At 35.8% G+C, this 24,046-nt stretch overlaps 2 protein-coding genes across 2 annotated transcripts; both read right to left on the reverse strand.

Moving 5' to 3' along the window:
• Positions 1 to 3,111: 3,111 nt before the first annotated feature.
• LOC309840290 (olfactory receptor OR51C1-like) lies at positions 3,112 to 4,062 on the reverse strand (the record flags this gene model as incomplete). Its single annotated transcript, XM_082682368.1, has 1 exon — positions 3,112 to 4,062. One exon carries the CDS (start codon positions 4,060 to 4,062, stop codon positions 3,112 to 3,114), a length of 951 nt encoding a protein of 316 aa, XP_082538494.1.
• Positions 4,063 to 14,213: 10,151 nt separating this feature from the next.
• LOC309840154 (olfactory receptor OR51C1-like) lies at positions 14,214 to 19,049 on the reverse strand. Its single transcript, XM_082682227.1, has 2 exons — positions 18,804 to 19,049; positions 14,214 to 15,259 (listed from the first exon to the last, which is right to left on the reverse strand). The coding sequence occupies exon 2, from the start codon at positions 15,214 to 15,216 to the stop codon at positions 14,272 to 14,274; it is 945 nt and encodes a 314-aa protein (XP_082538353.1). The 5' UTR covers positions 15,217 to 15,259; positions 18,804 to 19,049; the 3' UTR covers positions 14,214 to 14,271.
• Between the last annotated feature and the right edge of the window lie 4,997 nt (positions 19,050 to 24,046).

The raw sequence follows: 24,046 nt of genomic DNA on the forward strand, positions 1-24,046 counted from the left end.
GCGAAGAATGTGTATTCTACTGCTTTAGGATGAGATGCTTTGAATATATCTGTACAGTCCATGTGCTCCAGTGCATCATTCAAAGCCCTCGTTACCTTGTTGATGTTCTGCTTGGATGATCTGTCTGTTGCTGTAAGTGGGATGTTAAATTCCTCTACTATTATTTTATTATTATCAATGAGTCTCCTTAATTTTTTTATTAAGTGGTTTATATATTTGCGGCTGTTCCCAAGTTAAGGCTATAAATATTTACAATTGTATAACCCCCTTTTTATGATATAGTGTCCTTAGTGTCCTTCTTCAGCTCTTAATACAGTCTTTGGTTTAAAATCTAGTTGTTTGATAAGGATGGCTACTCCAGCTTTTTTTTTCTTTTAAGGTCCATAAGCATGATGAGTGGTTGTCCACCCCTACTTTCAATCTGATTTGTCTTTGAGTCTAAAATAAGCTTCTTGTAGACATCATATCTATGGGTCTTTTTAAAAAATCCATTCTGATACCCTCTGTCTTTTGATTAGAACATTGAGTCCACTTACATTCAGAGTAATTATTGAAAGATATGAATTTTGTGCCATCGTATTACCCATAAAGTCACTGTTCCTCTCTGATCTTTGTTACTTTTGGGCTCCCTCTCCATTCAAAGGATTCCTTTCTTGCAGGGATGGTTTAGTGTTCATGAATTTCTTTAGTTTTGTTTGTTCTGGAAACTCTTCATTTCTTCTTCTATTCTTTGTAATTTGCAGTCTTCACTACAATATGTTGAAGTGTTGACCTATTTTTGTTGATTTTGAAGTGGGTTCTTTGTGCCTCCTAGACTTTTTAAAAATGCATATGTTTTTTAATGCTCTAATTAATTTTTAGTAGTCTAATCATTATTATTATTATTTCTTTTGCTTGATTTAAGACCAGTTTGCTTTTATTCCCCCAGCATTTAAATTGGATGCTTAGGTAATTTATTTGAGATATTTTCTTTTTCAATAAAGGCATTATGGCTATAAATTTTCCTCTAAGCATTCTTTAGCTTCACCTCATAATTTTGGTATATTGTGCATTTATTTTCATTTATCTTAATGTATTTACTAATTCCTTCTGTGATTTCTTTTTTTTTTTTTAAGATTTTATTTATTTGACAGAGAGAGACACAGTGAGAGAGGGAACACAAGCTGGGGAGATGGGGTGGAAGAAGCAGGCTTCCTGCCAAGCAGGGAGCTAGATGTGAGGCTTAATCCCAGGACTCTGGGGTCATGCCCTGAGCCTAAGGCAGTCACTTAATGACTGAGGCACCCATGCACCCCACTTTTGTGATTTCTTTTTTGACCCATTGATTAGGAGTATATTGTTTAATTTGCTAATATTTGTGAACTTTCAAATTTTTATTATTGATTTATAATATAATTCCCTTAGAACCCACTTCTCTTGGAGTTAATCTCCTGATTTACCTGCCTAGAATGGTGGGATAGAATATGCCTTTTCAGCCTGCCTCTATTATCTTGAGTCTGGTTGCTTATGATAGAGGTAAGGAAAGGCTGATTTGAAGCCCCAGTGTCCTCTGAATGCCATGCCTGGAATAGAGCTTCTGCCATATGAGTAATGCTGGGTGCATGAAAACAGCCACTGACCTCTTGATTGTACTCACCTGGAATTTAGCTTCCACAACATGAGCTACAGTAGGAAGAATGAAGAACATGATGATTTGCCCTTTCTGGAAGATTTCATAGCCTTACTCTAAGAGCTGCTGGGGGATGATGGTGGGGAGGGGGCTAGGGAACAAAGCCCCATGTTCTTCGCTACACCTATGTGGAGTAACTGTCAATAAACTGCACTGTGGAGGAAGGGAGGGGTGAATGTTTGCTCTGATTCAAGTGCCACAGACTTCCATTATTCTTTTTTTAAAAAAATTAATTAATTTTTTTTTTTTAAAGTAGGCTCCACACCCAGGACAAGTTCAGAACTGAGCTGAGGTCAAGAGTTGGACACTATGGGGCGCCTGGGTGGCTCAGTGGGTTAAAGCCTCTGCTTTCGGCTCAGGTCATGATCCCAGGGTCCTGGGATCGAGCCCCGCATCGGGCTCCCTGCTCCACAGAGGAGCCTGCATTCCTTCCTCTCTCTCTCTGCCTGCCTCTCTGCCTACTTGTGATCTTTGTCTGTCAAATAAATTAAAAAAAAAAAAAATTAAAAAAAAAAAAAAAAAAAAAAAGAGTTGGACACTAAATTAAGCCAGCCAGGTGCCCCAGACTCCTACTGTTCTTACAGTAATTTAATAGATTTTCTTAAATAGTGTTTTTTCTTTTGCTGTATGAACTTAGGGAAATTTTCAGAGAATTTAAATGTTTGTGCCTATGTCTATATAAATTTTTACTGTTTATTCTTGTTTCCCTAAGGGAGAGTGTCCACAAATCTCTCATGCTACCATTCTGAAAGTTGACCTCTCCAGTTCTTAACCTTACAGTTTAAACAACATGTTGTGATAGTTTTCTGATCATCCCAGGTCAGACTAAATGTTGTTCTTACAAATTCTATTAATCCTTTTGCTTATATCCATATGTTGTAACATATCACATAGTATATCAGATTTTGATTGGTTGCTTTCTTACCTACATAGTTCACTATTATGACAATATTTTCTTGTTTGTCTCTGCCACCCTATCATATTGTGCAGTGTCTAACAATAGTAGATAAAAATGAAAGAATGAACCAATGGTGATCAAAATGTGGGAAGAATAATAGCTTAATTAGGATTTAATTGATGATTAAACAAAACAATAATTATTATGTATACTTTAAGAAAACAAAATGAGACAGAAAGATATGAGTTACTGTTTTAAGCATGATTTTGGAGACTTGGTCTAATGGGCAAAGTGTTCATTTTAGCCATTGTCATTCATGCTTTCCAAATTTTATATCATGATATATGGTACCCATTATATTAATATATTTTATTGCTTACTTCTAAAGAGTAGCTTAGTAATAGTTATATTGAAAATAAAAAAATTCTGTCAAACTCCATCTCCTACCCAGCTACCTATTTTATTTTTTTGGTTTTAGGCCACTGATAGATGAATGTATGCTGATTAAATGTTAGGTCTTGGAAGTGGTTACTACGGAGTAGAGTCAGAGCTCAGATTCTTTGGCAAAAAGGACTTTTTTAATGGCCCTATGGATCTGCTTGGTCTTTACACTATAAATAATGGGATTCATCACTGGTGGAATAAGCAAATACACATTGGCCATAAGAGTGTGTACGTAAGGAGGTGCCTTTTTCCCAAACCTATGGACCAAGCACAAGCTAATGAGAGGAATGTAGAAGATGGCAACAGCACCTATGTGGGAGATACAAGTGCTGAAGGCTTTATGCCGCTCTTCTGGGGATGCAATGCTTAGGATGGTCTTAATAATCAGAGTGTAGAAGAGAAGAATAAAGATGGAGTCCACTCCTGCAGTAACTATAAGGGCAGTAAGTCCTAAAACACTGTTGATCTTATTGTCAGAACATGAGAGCTGGATTATATCAGGATGGAAACAATAAGAATGATGAAGCACGTAGTTTTGGCAGAAGAATAAACGTTTAAGAAGCAGGACCAGAGGCATTAGGATCACTATCCCCCTCATAAGGATGGCAAACCACACTTTGACAATTCTGGAATCAGTCAGGATGGCAGCATATCTTAGAGGGTTGCAAATGGCAATGTAGTGGTCAAAGGCCATTGCCAAGAGCACTGAAGACTCCACAACAGTAAAGAGTTGAATGAAGAATGTCTGGGCAACACAGGCATGGAAACTAATCTGTCTTGCACTGAACCAGAATATGCCCAGTGTAGTGACCAGTGTTGAAATACACAAGCCCAAGTCAGTGGTTGAGAGCATAGAGAGGAAATAGTACATAGGTTCATGGAGACTTGACTCAGTGATGATGACAAACAGAATTATACCATTCCCAGAGAGGGAAGTCATGTAAAGACAGCAGAAGGGGATGGAGATCCAGGTGTGGGCAGCTTCAAGTCCTGGAACTCCCATCAGAAAAAATGTCAGAGAAGTGGAAGTGATGTTAGGGAAAGACGACATGATTACTTTGGAGGAATAATTCTTTTAAAATAAAATATCCTAGAGGGAGAAATGAAAATTAGAGATTATTCTTAAGACTTTATCCTTTCTTTTTGCTTCTCAGTTAAAATTATTTTCTTTCTTTCTTTCTTTCTTTCTTTCTTTCTTTCTTTCTTTCTTTCTTTCTTTCTTTCTTTCTTTCTTCTCTCTATTGAACTTCCCTCCATGATTCATATTTACTAATTCACAAAAGAGAATAGGGTTTTTTCTTTAATCTCAGCAGTATTTTTTGTCATCTTCCACTTTAATCCAATGCATTTTCTTTCCCCTCCTCCCTGTACTTCCTACATAGAGAATTGTAACAATATAATCTGAAAATGTCAAGAATTTAATGGATATCTCAAAGTAATAGTAATTTTTAAAAGTAAGATTTATTATTTAATAAAGAATATACATATTTTTGAGTATTTGTGTTGATACTAGTGCATTATCATGGAGCTTTATCATACACGTTAAAGACATGTAATCTTTTCAGGAAATAATTTGAGACATCAGGTCAAAATAGCCTATTCATTATTTCTTGGTCAGTAGATCTTATCCTTTTTGCTAAGGTTGTTTCTAGTCTGGGGTTACATTTCTGGTATTGATTTTTAATTTTCTTATCTGTTATCACTGTAGTGTTGACACATAATTGTTACAGAAGATTTTCCTTAGCATTGTTTTCAGCAGTTAGTGCCTTTCAGAGACAACTGTATTAAACTTCTAGGCTAAGAGTGAAGAGTGAACTTTGTGTACAGAGGCCAGATATTAGATACTTCCATCTGCAGGCTAGTGTTTCTGCAATCATTGCCATCAAAGTAAATACACATTTGAGCTTTCAGCTCCACCCTTAGGTATTATCTGAAACGAGACTTATTATTAGGTAGATGAGGTCATGGGTAACTTTTCTTCTCCTTCCTTTCTTCTTTCCCTATGTTGTCTTAACTCTTTTATGATCTAGTCCCCATAATATACTGGAAAGTCTTGCTGGGATGTTCACTAAGCTAATATGGTAGTGCTCTGAATACCCTAAACTGTCTTCTCTTTGGCTTCTCAAAGACTGGAAAGTAACCATTGGCTGGAATCCCATTGGTCTTTCATAGAATTTGGAGCCACTATGTCTCCAACCACTTGATTTGGAGAATATACTCCTACAGTTGTTTTATACATACACAATTTTACTTTCTTAGTTATTGAAACACTCCAGTTCCAAATATTAATTTGTGATACCTCTTGTGACTACCTGTTGTATTGTTGACTACTTATTTTTAAATCTCTAGCTACTATTTCTCTCTAGTCTCAGCTTTATTCCTGCTCTCGCAGGCTAATGAGATGCCAAAATACCTTATATCTGAGGCTGCTCAGTTTGGGTTCGTTCACAAAAGGCACATGTCCTCGGTCTTGTCAATTAAAGTTGATATTAAGGATGATGACTAAATTAGATAATCTCCATTATTTTTTTTTCTTATTCTGTGTAGTTGTAGTTTAAAAAAATTATATAAACAAGCTTGTGGGCACTACTTAATATATTTAAGTATTTGAGAGATTATGGATAGGGCCTCATGGAGAAATTTCAATTGTGTACTGTAGTCATTATGGAATAGTTACTATGCAGATTATAAGATGATTAATTCCATAATTATTTGACTGAAAAGTGTATTAGGTGGAATGAAATCAATTTATCAGTTTTATGGCATCATTCAAAAATAAATATGCAAAAATAAAAATAAAAATCCTTATGTATCAGGTAATTCTCAAAGATGAGTTTTAAGGTTTTTTTTATATACAGAAGGATAGTGGAATTATTAGAAAAAAAATGCCCTTATGTCTAGAATCATCAATACAAATTTAAGTAGATTTAATTTAAATAAAATAAATACTCAAGAAAGTTAGTATTTAAAACCAGTGTCCCTGAGTGTTCTGTAGTTCCTCGAATACAGATCCTTTACCTCTTTGGTTAGGTTTATTCCCAGGTATCTTATGGTTCTTGGTGCTACAATAAATGGAATCGATTCTCTAATTTCCCTTTCTAATTTTCATTGTTAGTGTATAAGAAAGCCACTGATTTCTGTACATTGACTTTGTATCCTGCCACATTGCTGAATTGCTGTATGAGTTCTAGGGTTTTCCATATAAAGAATCATGTCATCTGTGAAGAGAGAGAATTTGACTTTTTACTGCCAATTTGGATACATTTTATTTCTCTTTGCTGTTTTATTGCTGTTGCTAGGACTTCTAATACTATGTTGAACAAGAGTGGTGAGAGTGGGCATCCTTGTCGTGTTCCTGATCTCAATGGGAAGGCTGCAAGCTTTTTCCCATTGAGGATGATATTTGTTGTGGGTCTTTCATAGATAGATTTGATGAAGTTCAGGAATGTTCCCTCTATCCCTATACTTTGAAGCATTTTAATCAGGAACGGATGATGGATTTTGTCAAATGCTTTTTCTGCATCAATTGAGAGGACCATGTGGTTCTTCTCTCTTCTCATATTAATTTGTTCTATCACATTGATTAATTTGCAAATGTTGAACCATCCTTGTAGCCCAGGATTGAATCCCACCTGGTTATGGTGGATAATCTTTTTAATGTGCTGTTGGATCCTGTTTGCTAGGATCTTGTTGAGAATCTTAGCATCCATATTCATCAATGATATTGGTCTGATATCCAATATCCAATAGACCAATGATATTGGTCCTTTTTGGTAGGGTCTTTGCCTGGTTTTGGGATCAGGGTAATGCTGGCTTCATAGAAAGAGTCTGGAAGTTTTCCTTCTGTTTTAATTTTTTGAAACAGCTTCAGGAGAATAGGTGTTATTTTTTCTTTGAAAGTTTGGTAGAATTCCCCAGGGACTCTGTCAGGTCCTGGGCTCTTGGTTTTTGAAAGGTTTTTTTTTTTTTTTTTTTTTATCACTGCTTCAATCTCGTTACTAGATATCAGTCTATTCAGGTTGCCAATTTCTTCCTGGTTCAATTTTGAGAGTTAATAGTTTTCCAGGAATGCATCCATTTCATCTAGGTTGCTAAGCTTATTGGCATATAACTGCTGATAATAACTTCTGATGATTGTTTTGACTTCCTTGGTGTTCATTGTGATCTCTCCCTTTTCATTCATAATTTTATGAATTTGGGCTTTCTCTCTTTTCTTTTGGATTAGTGTGGCCAATGGTTTATCGATCTTATTGATTCTTTCAAAAAACCAGCTTCCAGTTTCATTGATACGTTTTACTGTATCTCTGGTTTCTACCTCATTGATCTCAGCTCTAATCTTGATGATTCCCCTTCTTATATGTGCAGTTGGTTTGATTTGTTGTTGATTCTCCAGTTCTTTAAGGTGTAGAGACAGCTGTTGTGTTCTGGATTTTACAATTTTTTTGAGAGAGGCTTGGATGGCTATGTATTTCCCCCTTAGGACCGCCTTGGCTGTATCCATAGGTTCTGGACTGAAGTGTCTTCATTTGCATTGGTTTCCATGAATTGTTTCAGTTCTTCTTTGATCTCCTGATTGGTCCAACATTCTTAAGCAAGATGTTCTTAGCTTCCAAGTGTTTGAGTTCCTTCTGGACTTTTCCTTGTGATTGAGCTCCAGTTTCAAAGTATTGTGATCTAAGAATATGCAGGGAATAATCTCAGTCTTTTGGTATTGGTTGAGACCTGATTTGTGACCCAGTATGTGGTCTATCCTGGAGAAGTTTCCATGTGCACTTTAGAAGAATTGAAGAAGACACAAGAAGATGGAAGACCATTCCATGCTCTTGGATCGGAAGAATAAGCATTGTTAAAATGTCTATACTGCCTAGCGCAATCTATACTTTTAATGCCCTTCCATTCAAAACTCCACCAGTATTCTTCAAAGAGCTGGACCAAATAATCCAAAAATTTGTATGGAATCAGAAGAGACCCCAAATCACTAAGGAAATGTTGAAAAACAAAAATAAAACTGGGGGCATCACGTTACCAGATTTCAAGCTTTACTACAAAGCTGTGATCACCAAGACAGCATGGTACTGGCATAAAAACAGACACATAGACCAGTGGAACAGAGTACAGAGCCCAGATATGGACCCTCAACTCTATGGTCAATTAATCTTCAACAAAACAGGAAGAAATATACAGTCTCTTCGATCAATGGTGCTGGGAAAACTGGGCAGCTATATGTAGAAGAATGAAACTTGGCCATTCTCTTACACCGTACACAAAGATAAACTCAAAATGGATAAAAGACCTCAATGTGAGACAGGAATCCATCAGAATCCTAGAGGAGAGCATAGGCAGTATTCTCTTCGATATCAGCCACAGCCACTTCTTTCAAGATATGTCTCCAAAGGCAAAGGAAACAAAAGCAAAAATAAACTTTTGGGACTTCATCAAAATCAAAAGCTTCTGCACAGCAAAGGAAACAGTCAACAAAACAAAGAGGCAACCCACAGAATGAGAGAACATTTTGCAAATGACAGTACAGACAAAAGGTTGATATCCAGGGTCTATAATGAACCCCTCAAACTCAACACACACAAAACAGACAATCTTATCAAAAAAATGGGCAGAAGATATGAACAGACACTTCTCCAATGAAGACACACAAATGGCTATCAGACACATGAAAAAATGTTCATCATCACTAGCCCTCAGGGAGATTCAAATTAAAACCACATTGAGATATCACCTTACACCAGGTAGAATGGCCAAAATTAGCAAGACAGGAAACAACATATGTTGGAGGGGATGTGGAGAAAGGGGAACCCTCTTACACTGTTGTTGGGAATGCAAGTTGGTGCAGCCTCTTTGGAGAACAGTGTGGAGATTCCTCAAGAAATTAAAACTAGAACTTCCCTATGACCCTGCCATTGCACTCCTGGGTATTTACCCCAAAGATACAGATGTCGTGAAAAGAAGGGCCATCTGTACCCCAATGTTTATAGCAGCAATGGCCACATTCGCCAAACTGTGGAAAGAACCAAGATGCCCTTCAATGGACGAATAGATAAGCAAGATGTGGTTTATATACACTATGGAGTATTATGTGTCCATCAGAAAGACAAATACCCAACTTTTGTAGCAACATGATGGGACTGGAAGAGATTATGCTGAGTGAAATAAGTCAAGCAGAGAGAGTCAATTATCATATGGTTTCACTTATTTGTGGAGCATAACAAATAGCATGGAGGACACGGGGAGTTAGAGAGGAGAAGGGAGTTGGGGGAACTTGGAAGGGGAGATGAACCATGGGAGACTATGGGCTCTGAAAAACAATCTGAGGGTTTTGAAGGGGAAGGGGGTGGGAGGTCGGGGTACCAGGTGGTGGGTATTATAGAGGGCATGGTTTGCATGGAGCACTGGGTATGGTGCAAAAATAATGAATACTGTTATGCTGAAAATTAAAAAAATAAAAAAAAATAAAACCAGTGTCCATTGACAGGACAGTAACAGCAGTAGAGTTCAAGAAAATATACTATTTTGGTTTTCAAAGTCTCTTCTAAAACAACATAGGATATTGGCTTTAATTTATAACATTTTAGAGTAATGTAGAATCCTAAATTTTTAAATTAGAATGTAGCTGAGAGATATTTTAATTTCTTTCATAGAATGACATTGATTTTATTACATGGTCTTGTTGTGATAAAAGCTACTGCTTAATTTTATTAATCTTATTCTTATCAAGCTGAATTGAAGTGATGGATTTATAAAGAAAAAAAAGAAAAGTTGGAAATGATAAAGTTTAGAATCAAAAAGGAGAAGAGAAAACTAAGAACAAACACATGGTTGTGTCAAATGATTCAAATGTTAACTACATTTGAGAAGAACTACATTTGATCTATGTGCCAAAGAGAAGGCAAACCTAGATCCAGAAGGAGGGAACTTATAAAGCACTAAGAAGTGCTTTAACACAGGGAATGATCCAGAAACAGTGGAGGAGTTGAGCTTCCAGTACTACATGTCAAAACTGTTACTTTAAACATAAATACTGAAAATGCACTCATTCATTAGGAAAATATGTAGTGCACCTCTACTGTGGATCAGAAGCAGGAAATTAAATGTTAAGCACAATGATGTCTATGACCCTGAAAATTTTTAGTTAACAAGAGACACAGACAAGTAACATGAATTACATAATGTAAAGAATAAATCTAGAATGCTATGAGAGCACATAAAGAAAACAGCAAGCTCATTGTGAGGGATAAGGAGTGGTTTCCAGTAAATAATGATGTCTAGACTGAGACCTGAATTCTAAGTAGAGTTGGCATGAAATGGATTTAGGTGTGTGTATGTGTGACAGTTATGTGTCAACTTGACTGAGCCACATCAAATGTTATTTCTGAATATGTTTGTGAAGGGATTAGCATTTGAGTCAGTAGTAATCTGAGTAAAGCAGATTACCCTCCCCACTGTGGGTGGGCCCCATTCAGTTAGTTGAGGGCCTGAATAGAACCAAGCAGAGGAATGAAGAGTTCTCTCTCACTCTGTCTGACTGCTGAGCTGGGACATGAGTCTTCTGCCCTTGGGCGTGGACTTACACCGTCAGTGCTCCTCGTTTTCAGGCCTTCAGACTTGGACTGGTACTATAGCTGTGACTTTCCTGGATCTCCAGTTTATAGATGACAGCCTGTGGGACTTCTCATCCTCCATAATTGTGTGGACCAGTTCCTCATAATAAATCTCTATCTATCTATCTATCTATCTATCTATCATCTATCTATCTATCTATCTATCTATTGATCGATCTATCATCTATCTATCTTCCTCATTGGTAAATTGGAGATAATAATATAGCTTCTTGGAAAGGTAGCTATCATTTTTGAACTCCCACAATGTGTCAAACTTTACATGAATTTTGTGTTTTAGGTGGAATATCTTAATTATTTTGAAAATCATGTTGTGTATAAGATTCCAATTTTTTATCCCAGAAAGGTAAAAATGAGAGAGATAAACAAACTGCAATATTTTCATACAATGGGAAAGCTAGGATTTGAATTCCATTTATGTAAATTTAAAATTGATTAAAACTCTTCTGTGCTGCATATCAATACCTCTTGATGTGGTGATATTTGTAGAGTAACTTTAAAAAAATAAACTTTTGGGCATCTGGGTGGCTCAGTCATTCAGTTAAGCATCTGCCTTTGGCTCAGGTCATGATCCCAGGATCCTGGGATCCAGTCCTTCATCAGCCTCCCTGATCAGTGGAGAGTCTGCTCTCTCTTCTTCTGCCCCTCCCCTCTGTTCATGCTCTCTCTCTCTCTCTCAAATAAATAAATACATAAATAAATAAACTTTTGTTTATTTAACTTTTATGATGCATATGTATGTGAATTACTAAAATGTCAAGTATTCATGTGATTTTTTTTTCTATAACAGTCATGCATTATCATTCTTCTTTGGCTACAAATACTCATATAAATGCATATGTATTAGGGTTTCAAACACTTGATATTTGATAGATTTATTTTTCACCTCCTGATTTTTGTTGGTATATTTAAAACTTATTTCCTTGCTGGTTGAGAAGAGATGGAAAGGTATTATTTCATTATATGCTATATTAAGACCACTGGTAAAATTAATTGTGTATGGTAAATAATGTCTCCTGGAGTCAGGGATTTGAGCTATTGGTACTTCTATTAGGGCTGCACATTTTCATAGCTACTGCTGACATATTTTCCCTAAGTTAATTGACTTCAAATAAATCTCTTCATTATCAGTTTGGCTTGAGTGTCTTGATCTCTAAGAATATTATAGTAACACTACATCAAAAACTTATGACGTGCTATATGCTGGCTGACTGAACATAATAATAAAAAAAGAATATTATAGTCTCTTATTCTGAATGGGCCAGCATCATCCCCACTATAACAAAAAGAACTAAAATCTCATGCCTTACCAATAACAATTCTCTATTTTTGGATGAATTATTTATCTCTGAAATTCAGCATTGGGATTTGGGCATTTGACCCTAGATATGTCATATTTCATGTTTTTGCTTAAAGAAATTATATTGTTCTTTTTAAAATAATTTTTTAAAAAGATTTTATTTATTTATTTGACAGGCAGAGATCACAAGTAGGCAGACAGGCAGGCAGAGAGAGAGGAGGAAGCAGGATCCCTGCTGAGCAGAGAGCCCGATGTGGGGTTTGATCCCAGAATCCTGGAATCATGACCTGAGCTGAAGGCAGAGGCTTTAACCCACGAGCCACCCAGATACCCCTATATTGTTCTTTTTATGGCAGAATTCTACATTGATAACTCAGATTCAGTTTTGGGGCTATTCAGACTCCCCATTTCTAGTACCATAGATAATACACTTCAGGTATTTTATCTTATCTAAGGAATCCTAGCTAGATTTTAAATTGAATACATGCATTGGATGCTTTTATTTTCAGAACTTTACTGTTTATGAGCTTTTTCAGAATTGAGATTCAGTATATTGGAAAGAATCTCTATTTTTTATTTCTAAGCTTTGTTGACAACTCTGCAATACTAGGATACTTACAGTAGTAAGTTCTTAAATCAAAGGCAGTTCCACAGCATCTTATGTTTGCATGGTTGCATCTTAGAAATACTTTCTCTAATAAAGCCAAATTTCTTGTTGCAAGATGAGTCCACATAAATCTAACATTAGTGCATATCCACTGTCTTTCTGATGCCCCTGTACTTACATCAAGTGAAGACGATTAGGAAGAGACAAGGATCTGCGATATCATTCTCCTCTGAGTGGAGGGTATCTATGAGAAACCCATTCTCAGGAGAATCATTCACCCCTTAGAAAAATCTATTCCTAAGGGATATTTCTGGTCAAATGTATTTTCTTGTTTTGCCTTTGTGCTTCAAAAACACTCTGCATGCCTAAATCTGCTTGCTGTCCCATGTGGTTTAATGCACTGCAATTGCTAAAGTGGTTTTGTTTTTAACTTGCTATGAATAATATTGAAATATATTCCAGGAAAATATAAATATTGAAAAAACATGAAAAGTGTATGAATGTAGTTTTCACACCTGCTTTGGGAAGGAGACCTCTGAAATCACTTGATATACTCTGGTATTTTAGATCCAGGTTTTCCACAGAGAGAAAGATTTAAAGATTATTCTCTACCCCCACCATTCTCCCACAGAGATCAAAGTAAATGTATGTTATGTTGATGATAATAAACAAACAGCAGAGAGATACAAGTTATACCGTGTTTAGTTCAGTGGCTTCTCAAACTGGCTGGATATTAGACATACCCTGGGATCTTGTTATAAATTCAGATTCATAGGCCTCATCCTAGAACTAGTAAAATAAAATATTTGGGATGGGGCTCAGGAATCTGCACTTTCATAGATTTGGGGTCTTCAAGAGCAGTTTTAGGTTCATAGCAACAAAATTCAGTGAAAATTACACAGTTCCTGTATACCCCTTACCCCAGCTTATGCACAGCCTTCTCTATCATCAATATCTCTGATCAAAATGGTGCATTTGAAACAATCAGTGAACTTATCTTTGGCACCCGGGAAATTTTAATTTTAAATTATGTATAGCAGTTGGTTTTGTGAAACCATTCATGAAAAAAATGGCTTTAATTACTCTTAGTCAAATTGGGCCATATGCAAACTGGAATAAATGCCAGAGACTGTGATCTCAAGATCTAAAATAGTCCTTTGCCTATGTAGTTTGGAAAGTCAGAATTTTGATCAAGTGCTGGATAATATAAGTAAAAAAAAGGGGGGGTCATTTGTAAGAAAATGTCTTACACATACAAAATGAATTAAATGGCACTTAAATTGTTCAGATGTTTCTTGAGATACAAACTGAGGGTTGCTGGAGGGGAGGGGGTGGAACTGACTTTGTTAGAGATAGGAATGGTGTATGAGAAATAAACATGGAAAAGATGCTTATTGGTTTCTTATTAAATTTTATTTGTGCTGGATATTTGGAAAATTAATTCAAAGTTGGATGATGTGTAGTTTTGATAGAAAGAGTAGAGAGATAGGAAGTGAGTTATCCATCTATAGGAATAGGGTAACTGAGAGACACTGAGAATCTGACTTAGTATTTTGGTGGTAGAAAACGTAAGATTGCCCTAGATAAGACTAACAGCATTGTGGAGACATTTGAATCATATGACACATAGTTCCACCCAACTTTAAAATTGCATGGATTATAACTCCAATTTATGATCAAATTTTACTGACTTTGAAATAGGTCTTCATGGGTCAGTAATTGTTAAATATGAGTTCGCTTAGAACACACAAGTTTGAGCACAGCTCTTTGAATCTGCTTTGTTTTCACACTATAGATGATGGGATTCATCACAGGGGGAATGAGCAAGTAAATATTAGCAATCAGTGTGGGCACATATGGTGGAGAATGTTTTCCAAACCTGTGAACAAAAGACAGGCTGATTAAAGGGATGTAGAATATGGCCACAGCTGTGATATGAGAAATGCAGGTGCTGAAAGCCTTTTTTCTCTCTTCTGGGGATGCAATGTTGAGAACTGAGCGAATGATCAGGACATAGGAAAGCAGGATAAAAATAGAGTCCACTCCAGCAGTAGAGATGATTGCAGTTAGTCCAAATGCACTGTTGATCTTTGTGTCTGAACATGAGAGCTTCATTACGTCAGGGTGGAAGCAGTAGGAATGATGGAGCACATGGCTTCGGCAGAACGACAGACGCTTGAGAAGCAAGACCAGTGGTGTCAGAATGACAGTTCCCCTGGTAATGACTGCCAAACCAATCTGTGCAATCCTTGCATGAGTTAGAATGGTGGCATATCTCAATGGGTTGGAAATGGCCACAAAACGATCAAAAGCCATAGCCAGGAGCACTGAAGATTCCATGAAAGTGAAGAGGTGAATGAAGAACATTTGTGATAAGCAGGCATTAAAGCTGATCTCCCGGGCATTGAGCCAGAATATTCCTAGTACTGTCACCAATGTAGAGATGCATAAGCCAATGTCAGTGGTGGACAGCATGGAAAGGAAATAGTACATGGGCTCATGGAGGCTTGGCTCAGTGAAGACCACGAACAGGATCAGGGTATTCCCAGAAAGAGCAGTTAAATAGAGGCAACAGAAGGGGATTGAGATCCAGGCATGGGCCCATTCAAGTCCAGGGACCCCAGTCAAGAGGAAAGTAGGGAAAGTAGAATTATGGAAAATTTGCATTATGATCTGCAGGAGCTGAATTCTCTTGTCAAATCTTGATTTTCTAAATTTAGAATTTTAAAATTGTGTTTAAAGTTTAATACACATTTATAAATTGCTCAAAACTTTAGAGTACAGCTTAATGAGTACAGCTTAATGCATCTCTATGCACTCATATAATTACTTTCAGGATAACTGATAGAACATTACTAGCAACCCAGAAGGCTTCCCAACGCCTCAACCTCAGCAATATCCTCTCCCATTGTAACCATTATTCTGACTTCTGTTACCATAATGTCTTTTTTCTGTTCTTGATCTTGATATAAATAGAATCATGCTGTATGTTCTCCTTGCATCTGGCTCCTTTCACTCAATATTATGTCTGTGGGATTCATCATTGAAATAAGATATTTAATTAAGTTCAATTTAATTTCATACTCAGGTAAATTGTCTTGTTATTTATCACTTAGTAATTTGGACTCATCAATATTTTTGTTACTTTTTTTATCCTTCAGCTAGACTATAAGTTTATACGTATTAATATGGTCTCATGAGAATAGAGTTTATTTTCAGCTAAACTTTGCTTAGTATAATTCTTTCCTCATAGAGGATATTCAACATGTTTTTGCTAATTTCTATTTTATTTGCCCTCCCTAAAATACTCTAATGATGAGTAGGAATAAGCCCCAGGAAATAATTTTGCCTTGCAATTTTAGAATTATTAAACTCATATTGTAAGTGAAAATTTACTTTAACTTAGCAGAGAAGCATCTTTTTTCAGGGTATCCTAAGAATCCACCATAGATAATGCCAGTTCATCCTGTCTCATGACATATGTTTACTAGAGGGAACTGAGGGAAGATGCTTCAGTGCCAGGGATCTGAAACTTGGTACTCTTCTTAATTTGTAAACTAAAATACTGCCTTGTTTACCATTATGGAACCTGCCCATGTCAATGAGAGAAATGATAATCTTCTTTTATAGCATGTATGCCCTGGTCTTTAATCTGACTTTTGATTTCTTATAGAATTATTTGGATATATATTATGTGAATAATAAGAAGATGTTCCATACAATTATCTAAGTGTTTTACATAGCTTACTTCATTTGAACCTTGGACAAACCTAAGGAGAAGTATTTTTATTTGTTAGATGCAGAAGGTGAAGTTCAGAAGTTTGGATTAATAGCTGAAGGTCATAAAATATGAAAGAATTGATGTTGGCAATCAGAGAAAAGACTTTAGAACCTGTATTATTAACAACTGCACTGCATTTTTTAGTGATAATAATAATGATACAATTCTAGTTCAATAATAATATTATACCCTATCAATTAATAAGGCAAATGTGTTAGAGATATCTATGTTTGCAAATCTCTCAATTATTTAATGTTTCTATGGTTCAGAGTCAAAACAATTTTATGTCAGACTACATATGTATTGTATGATATGTAAATAAACTAATGAGACTTAATTTTAGCAAATTGTAAGTTCTTAAGCATATTATCAGAGGCTATAATTTAAGTTAATCCGTTGCATGTTATAATTTAAATTAACCCATGGTGGAGTGCCTGGGTGGCTCAGTTGGTTAAATGTCCAACTCTTGGTTTCAGCTCAGGTCATGATCTCAGGGTCGTGTGATCAAGCCCTGCATCCAGCTCTGGGCTCAGCATGGAGTTTCTCTCTCCTTCTACCCTCCACATTCATGCTCTCTCTTTCTTTCTAAAATAAATAAACACATCTTAAAAAAAAAAAAAAGGACTAGGATATCCGTTGTTCCTTTAGTAGCCATCCCTGATAATTTCTATTAAATTCTATAAATTCTATTATGCTTATTTAAATAAAATTTTATGATCTAATTTATTTCATAACTTACTTATGGATATAGATAAAAACTAGTTTGATTATTTCAATGAACGAAATGCCTATTTCTCCATTTTAATTCCATAGGCATTCTATAAACAATGTTTTTATTCATTTATTTTCTTAATTTAGCATACTTTCCTTTATCCTAGGCTAAATCCCCTATATATTAGATCCACGTATTTAATTCTTATTTTTCTGCTTGAATATCTCAGCATCAACTGGAGCACAACATGATTGCTTCTGAATTAGTCCTCAGAGCTCCACAACTTATATGTTCTGTTTTCCTCATTTTGATAGTAACTCTGTACATCTGAAAATCTGTGGTGACTTGATGTATCAGGTTGCCTGATCCAGAAATCTGAATGTACTTCCACATCCCATTTGTTGATCATTCATTTCTGTTTGTACTGCAACTGTTCATAATTCATACAGCATATTTCTCTCAGAATTTTCTAAGATTTAAATAGGCTTCCATTTTTTTTTAATAGGCTTCCATTTTTAAAGTAACTCTAGCTAGTATTACCTGAGACAGGTAATGTAACTTTCTGTTACATTTTCCAAAAAGCTAAAAGATAGAAGGAACAGACCAAAGAAGTACTAATGTTAAAACTAATAGCCTACATCAAAGATATCTGGAGGGTGATTAACTCCTAACTAAGGAATATGGAGATCAACTGAGTCAAAATATACAACAGCACTTGAGTAATCAAGAACGTAAAACAACTCTATTCTTTCAAGAAGGAGAATTGAAAGTCCTATTTTCTAGATTACTAGTCATTTCATATAAAAAAAGGTCTAGAATTATATCCTGCTGCTGAGAAAAATCAGTTACCATCACATGATGGTCTGTCAAAATGATGAATAACAACACAATCTTTCTAGAAAGCAAAATGCTATTCCCATGATTGAAAATGTCATGGGTTCAATTAATTACTTTATTTATCCCTTCCCAGAGAACAATTTGAGAGAGTCCTTTATTATATCTTTCTAAACTTAGGAACATCTGTGGTATGTTACAAAGTTAACCACCTACATGGAGGGGAAACAGTTGCTGCACCCTCTGAACATGCTGACCTGGGAGGCACTTCCATTTCCATGTCTGGGGCCTGGGATGAAATATGCACTAGGTGAAAGATCAGAGGACCAGTGAAAGGATAGCCCTAGTATTCTTGGTGAGAAGAAGAATTAATATTGAGCCAGGGTCTTTGCCACATATCTCTACCTGTTATTGCTTTAATTGAATAGCACCATTAGTAGGCTTCTCACTTTTTGGTAAGAAGGCTTTGCTACAGAGTGAAAGTTCCCTTAGACAGACATAATAGGACCAGTGTGTGAAGCCAGGTCTGTCTGACTCTCTAGGTATGCTCGTTTCACTGTACCACATTGCTCCTGGTGTTCAGAAAAAATTAAAAAAGAAACAAATCAGATTGCTGCAGTCTTAAGAAACTGAATGGAATAAGAGTGCTGCAGTAAGTGTAAACCCAATTAGAAATATAAGTAAAACAATAGGATGTACCAGTGATTTGGGGTTTTGGTCATTATATGTGTCAGGAAATACAGACATAGAAGAAGCACAATTTTTCTATGATTAGCTAAACAAATGAGAACACAGTGTCTTTACAGAATTTGGAATTTCTGATTATGGATCAGGTTCTTGGAAATGAACCATACAGTGGAGAATAAGTATAATCAGTGGCTCTGATCAGAGACTGGAGATGGGGAGAGTAGGTAGGGAGAATCTTACCTTTCAAGATGTGGAGAATAGAGAGGATACAAATAAGATGTTGAAGGGGTAAAGCCAGAGACTAAGTGAATTATTGTCTTTAACTTCACTTCCAAGAAATTCTTCCTTGTGTTTATCTAAGCTAAATTACTCATGATGGATTAGAATTTTATCATCAGATGCATTTTATTATAGACACAATCAAGGATTGGTTCTGATCTGAGCAGCTGCTTGACTGGCCTTTATAGACAGGGAGGAGAACTTCTCTTACCCTTATTTAAAGTGGACTATATGAAGGTCACCTACTTACCTCTATGGAAAATTTTTATAAAGAACGGTGATGGTGTAGTCATTTACCCATTTGGGATAAATACACCCTTGGGGAATTTCAGTGCCATTCTATTATGCTTCAACTCTCTGGTGCCAGGAAATGTCAAGGTGGAGAATTAAAAAAAAAATGTTGACATGGTAACTCTGTGTTTATGTGTTTTAATTAAAAATGAAATTGAGGGGTGCCTGGGTGGCTTAGTGGGTTAAAGCCTCTGCCTTCAGCTCAGATCATGATCCCAGGGTCCTGGGATTGAGCCCCGCATCGGGCGGTCTGCTCAGCAGGGAGCCTGCTTCCTCCTCTCTCTCTGCCTGCCTCTCCACCTACTTGTGATATCTCTCTCTGTCAAATGAATGAATAAAATCTTAAAAAAAAAAAGAAATTGAATCATTACTTTGAACATGGATACAACATTTAAGAGGAGGAGCCAATATTCTTGATTTTTATTCTATGTGTTTTTTGTAAATAATCTATTATACAGATTTTTTTGCACAACGAAATGAAATAAATACTTTGAAAGTATCTCAGGTAGTAACATAGTGCCAAGTACTCAGAACATATGAATGAAATATTTGTTAAAACGAGCAAATATTTGTTAAACTGATTCCTACAATTCAGAAGCAAACAGTAAAATAAAATAACAAAGCCAAGGGGTTCCATGAAGATTACCCTTTTAGTAGAAGGAAGATTTGTCAGCATAGCCCATCAGATTGAAGCAACTCCATTTGAGGAAAAGAAGGAGATTGGTTCTTCTTCAGGGACTATGTTAATTAATGTCTGTTTTCCAAGTAATTTCAGGTATACTATCTTATTTGGTCTTAGTTGTTCAGGCTAAAACAAATATTTTCAGTTTACCTGACATATACTGATAATCAAAGTACTTGACACAAAATCAGTGGTCAATAGTGTTTGTCAAATTAATTTATCCCTTACTCTTTCAGATCTATTTCACAGTCTAGAAAAAAGAATCATAAATAAGCAAAATAGAAGCCATTTTATTAAACTCTAGTTTAGTTGATGATTAGGCTAATTAGCTAATAAAGTTGGTTGAATATAGGAGTCATAAAAGTAATTTTAACCTACATCGAATATTTTATTTTAACCTGACATTTATGTGTATAATTTATTCATCATTGTTTTATGTGGAGTTAGGACCTTTCAATGTAGTTCTGCAAATTGCAATTTTATATTATCTTTCTAAACTGTATTTTTTTTCTAAAGATTTTATTTATTTATTTGACAGACAGAAATCAAAGTAGGCAGAGAAGCAGGCAGGGTGGTGGGGGAGAGGTGGGGAGGCAGGCTCCCTGCTGAGCAGAGAGCTCGATGCGGGGCTTGATCCTAGGACCCCAGGATCATGACCTGAGCTGAAGGCAGAGGCTTTAATCCACTGAGCCACTCAGGCACCCCTGTAAACTGTATCCTTAATACACTGTATAAAATTTCCATTATAATAACTATGATGGTGAAGGAAAAACAAGTAGCCCACAGGGCACTTGTTAAGGGGAAATGAAGACTTGCTAATTGGAGAAAGAGCTGAGTGTTCAACTGGCTGCTAGCATCAGTCAATATGTTTTACAGAGGGAATATATATTACTGTGAAATTTAGCAAGTTTATTCAGTAGAACTTTCATGGAAATTTTTTTTGAACCATTTTATTGAGGTTTGATTGACATATAAAAAGATATATATATTTAATATTTATAATTTGATGGATTTAGGAGTAAGCATACAACCATGAAACCATCATCATCATAAAGGCCATATAAATATGTGTCAACTCCAACGTTTTCTCCCACCCTCTATGGTATTATTATGTGTGTGTATGTGGTAAAGCACTTATCATAATACCTCCCCTCCTAGCAAATTTTAAGTATACAATACAGTATTATTATATATAGGTTAACAGGTATGTGAAAAGATGCTCAACATTAATAATCATCAAGGAAATGGAAATCAAAATCACAGTGAGATATCACTTCACACTTACTAGGATGCCTACTTTAGGGAAAAAAAAAAAACAGCAGCAAAAAACAAAAGATAACAAATGTTGGTCATTTTGTGGAGAAAAGGGAACAGTGGTACACCATTGGTGGGAATTTAAATTGGTACATTGTAGAAAACAGTACGGCGATTTCTCAAAAAAATTTAAAAAAGAACTAGCATATGATCCAGCAATTTCATTTCTGAGTATTTATCCAAACGAATTGAAATCAGTATCTTAAAGTGAAACTTGCTCTTAAAAATCTACTACTTGCTTCTCTCAAATGCTTGAGCCATTTGCCTGCCATCTTTGATGAGTTTTTTTCCCTGCTTTTCCACTTTTTGAAAAATGTACAAAAAATTATGAAAACAAAGATTTCTGTGAATAGCTATGATAGAGAAAATCTCACTTTGAGGTCTACTGCCCTGCTACCCAGGGTTAGAACATAATGTTTTCTTGGCTGGTGGAATTTAGGTACAACTTGAACAACAAGAGAAGCTATTGCAGATTATTTTAAGCAATGTTGTGATTCTATTATAAGATCAATCTGACTTTTGCATAGGAGGTAAATTAGAATGCAAGAGAGATTGAAGGTAAGGATACCTGGTAGCGTGTGCCTATAGTACAGGCAGATTCTGAAAGTACAGAATAGTGGAGTTGGAAATGAGGAAGTTATAGTAAGTGCAGCATCGGAGAAGTTGCATTGTGTTATATGTTACCAGTTTCAGTGTGGAAAGACAAGTTGTCAGGGGTTGGAGGAGGTTGGTGGTGTTTTTCAAAGTAAAACTCTTAATCACTTTACGTTCTTCATTATCAAGGATAATTCCATTCATCCATAGAAAGAACAGATTGTAAAAGAAACACAATAAATTTGTCTTTGGAGTTGCTGAATTTGAGGTGCTGGTGGGATTTATGGATTATTTTGATAGGAAGATATGGTTATAAATGTTTCATGATAGTATATGCTCATGTCTTATCTATTTTTAGACCCAGTAGTTCTTGATAAATATTTGCTGAATGAATAATGAACAAATTATAATTTGGGGGAAATTGGTTTTGTATAATGGACTTCTTTTCTGTTTACTTAATATAACATAGAGCAATGAGTACAAAAATACAGAGTTAAGTTGCTATGGACATTTTGTAGTTTTTGCATATTTTCTTCAATTCTCATAAACTGTCCCAGACTAAGAATTATGTTTTCTTAAGGCTTAATGGTGTATAGCATTATTTGTTATTAGTAGCAAAGAATTAGCATTATATTGAATTCATGAAATAGTAATTGTCAGAATAAGTAATTCTTTAATATAGTAAACATGAAAATTTCATGGAGAATCTTAATGTAGACATGAGGAAAATTTTACTGTTTCTGTGTCTAATGAAGTAGATTTTTAATCTTGATTATTTTTTAATCACTTCTTCAAAATACCTGAATCTGTCTCTGCTCGCCTGCAGGAAAGATATGACATGCTAATATATGTGTTTACATTTTATAAATTTACATAACTGTCTTGTTATTTATCTAATCAGTGATTTTGTATTCCTTGTACTTTTGCCTTGATGAGTTTTGCTAAAGGGAAATTTTCAAATTGAAAATATTTTTCTATTTAGTCAATCATTTATTTATTAGGATACTGGCCATTGTGTTAAAGATATTTGTCATTAATCAAATGTTCTTAATACACTCTTTTGGATAAGGAGTGGATACATGAGTGGTGTTGGATGGTTCTTTGGTAAAATATTTCCCCTTTCCTGATAGACCCAAACATAGAAGTGAGCTCAATATACTAGTCTTGTACACATGAACTTGATTGAGCAATACCAGAAACTTAGATACTGGCCCAAGAAGGGTCAATCAGATATTTTTCTCATGAGAATTTTTTATCTTTATATTTTTATTTTTAAAGATTTTATTTATTTGACATAGAGAGAGAGAGAGAGAGAGAGAGAGTGAGAGATGGAACACAAGCAGGGGGAGTGGGAGAGGGAGAAGTGGGCTTCCTGCTGAGCAGAGAGCCCAATGTGGAACTTGATCCCATGACCCTGGGATCATGACCTGAGCTGAAGACAGACATTTAATGACTGAACCACCCAGACACCCCTATATTTTTATTTTTTAGAGAGAGAGTGCACACAAATAGGGGTGAGTAAGAGGCAGAGGGATAGAGAGAGAATTTTAAGCACCTCTGTGCCCAGCACAGGGCCTGATGTGGGGTTTGATCTTAGGACCTGAGTTGAAATCAAGAGTAAGATGCTTAACTGACTGAGCTACCCAGTCCTCTCTCATGAGAATTCTTAACACTGTTTTTCAAAATAATTTATATGATAGAAAAGCTACAAAAACAATACCAAAATTTTCATATCCTTCACTTTGATACTCCATTTCTTGAGTATTTAAAACCTTAAGGGAGGCCCATGAACCTGAGGACATGGCAGGCTGTTGAGCTTCTCCTGAGCATCCCAGAGCTGCTCTGGCTTCTCTGTCACAAGGTTAGGTTGTTTGGTTCCTCCTTGTACTGCCTACATACTTTCCTCTTAATTTGATAGATATGCTTATTATTAAATGTGCCCTTCACATGTCTCATTATCTCTTGGTCCCAGTTTGGAGCTCTTAATCCATCATCATATTCCACAGAGGTCACATTTCCATGAGCTGTTTTCAGCCAGTAACTGAATATGGCAGGGAAACTAAGGCAGGCCCATTCCTAGAAGATACAGAATTCCTCTAACAGATGATGTTGACTTGGGGATACCCAATGACCTTGACTAATTCTGTTTAGAACTGCCTGATAGTCTCAGATAATTCTTCTACCAGAATTTTTTTTTATCTTTCTCCTCAACTCAAGATGAATCTTACCTCAAAATATGACAGTTCTTCCCATCTCCTTTTTATCCATTCTTGTCTCCTTTTTATAATGTTACCTAGCCCCTCATTAGCTATTTGTCTGTTTT

The sequence above is a fragment of the Mustela nivalis genome (genome assembly GCF_964662115.1).
Source record: "Mustela nivalis genome assembly, chromosome: 9".
Taxonomy (NCBI): domain Eukaryota; kingdom Metazoa; phylum Chordata; class Mammalia; order Carnivora; family Mustelidae; genus Mustela; species Mustela nivalis.

Coding starts and splice junctions, on each gene's coding strand:
- LOC309840154 (XM_082682227.1), bottom strand. CDS start 15,216: ATGCAAATTTTCCATAATTCTACTTTCCCTACTTTCCTCTTGACTGGG.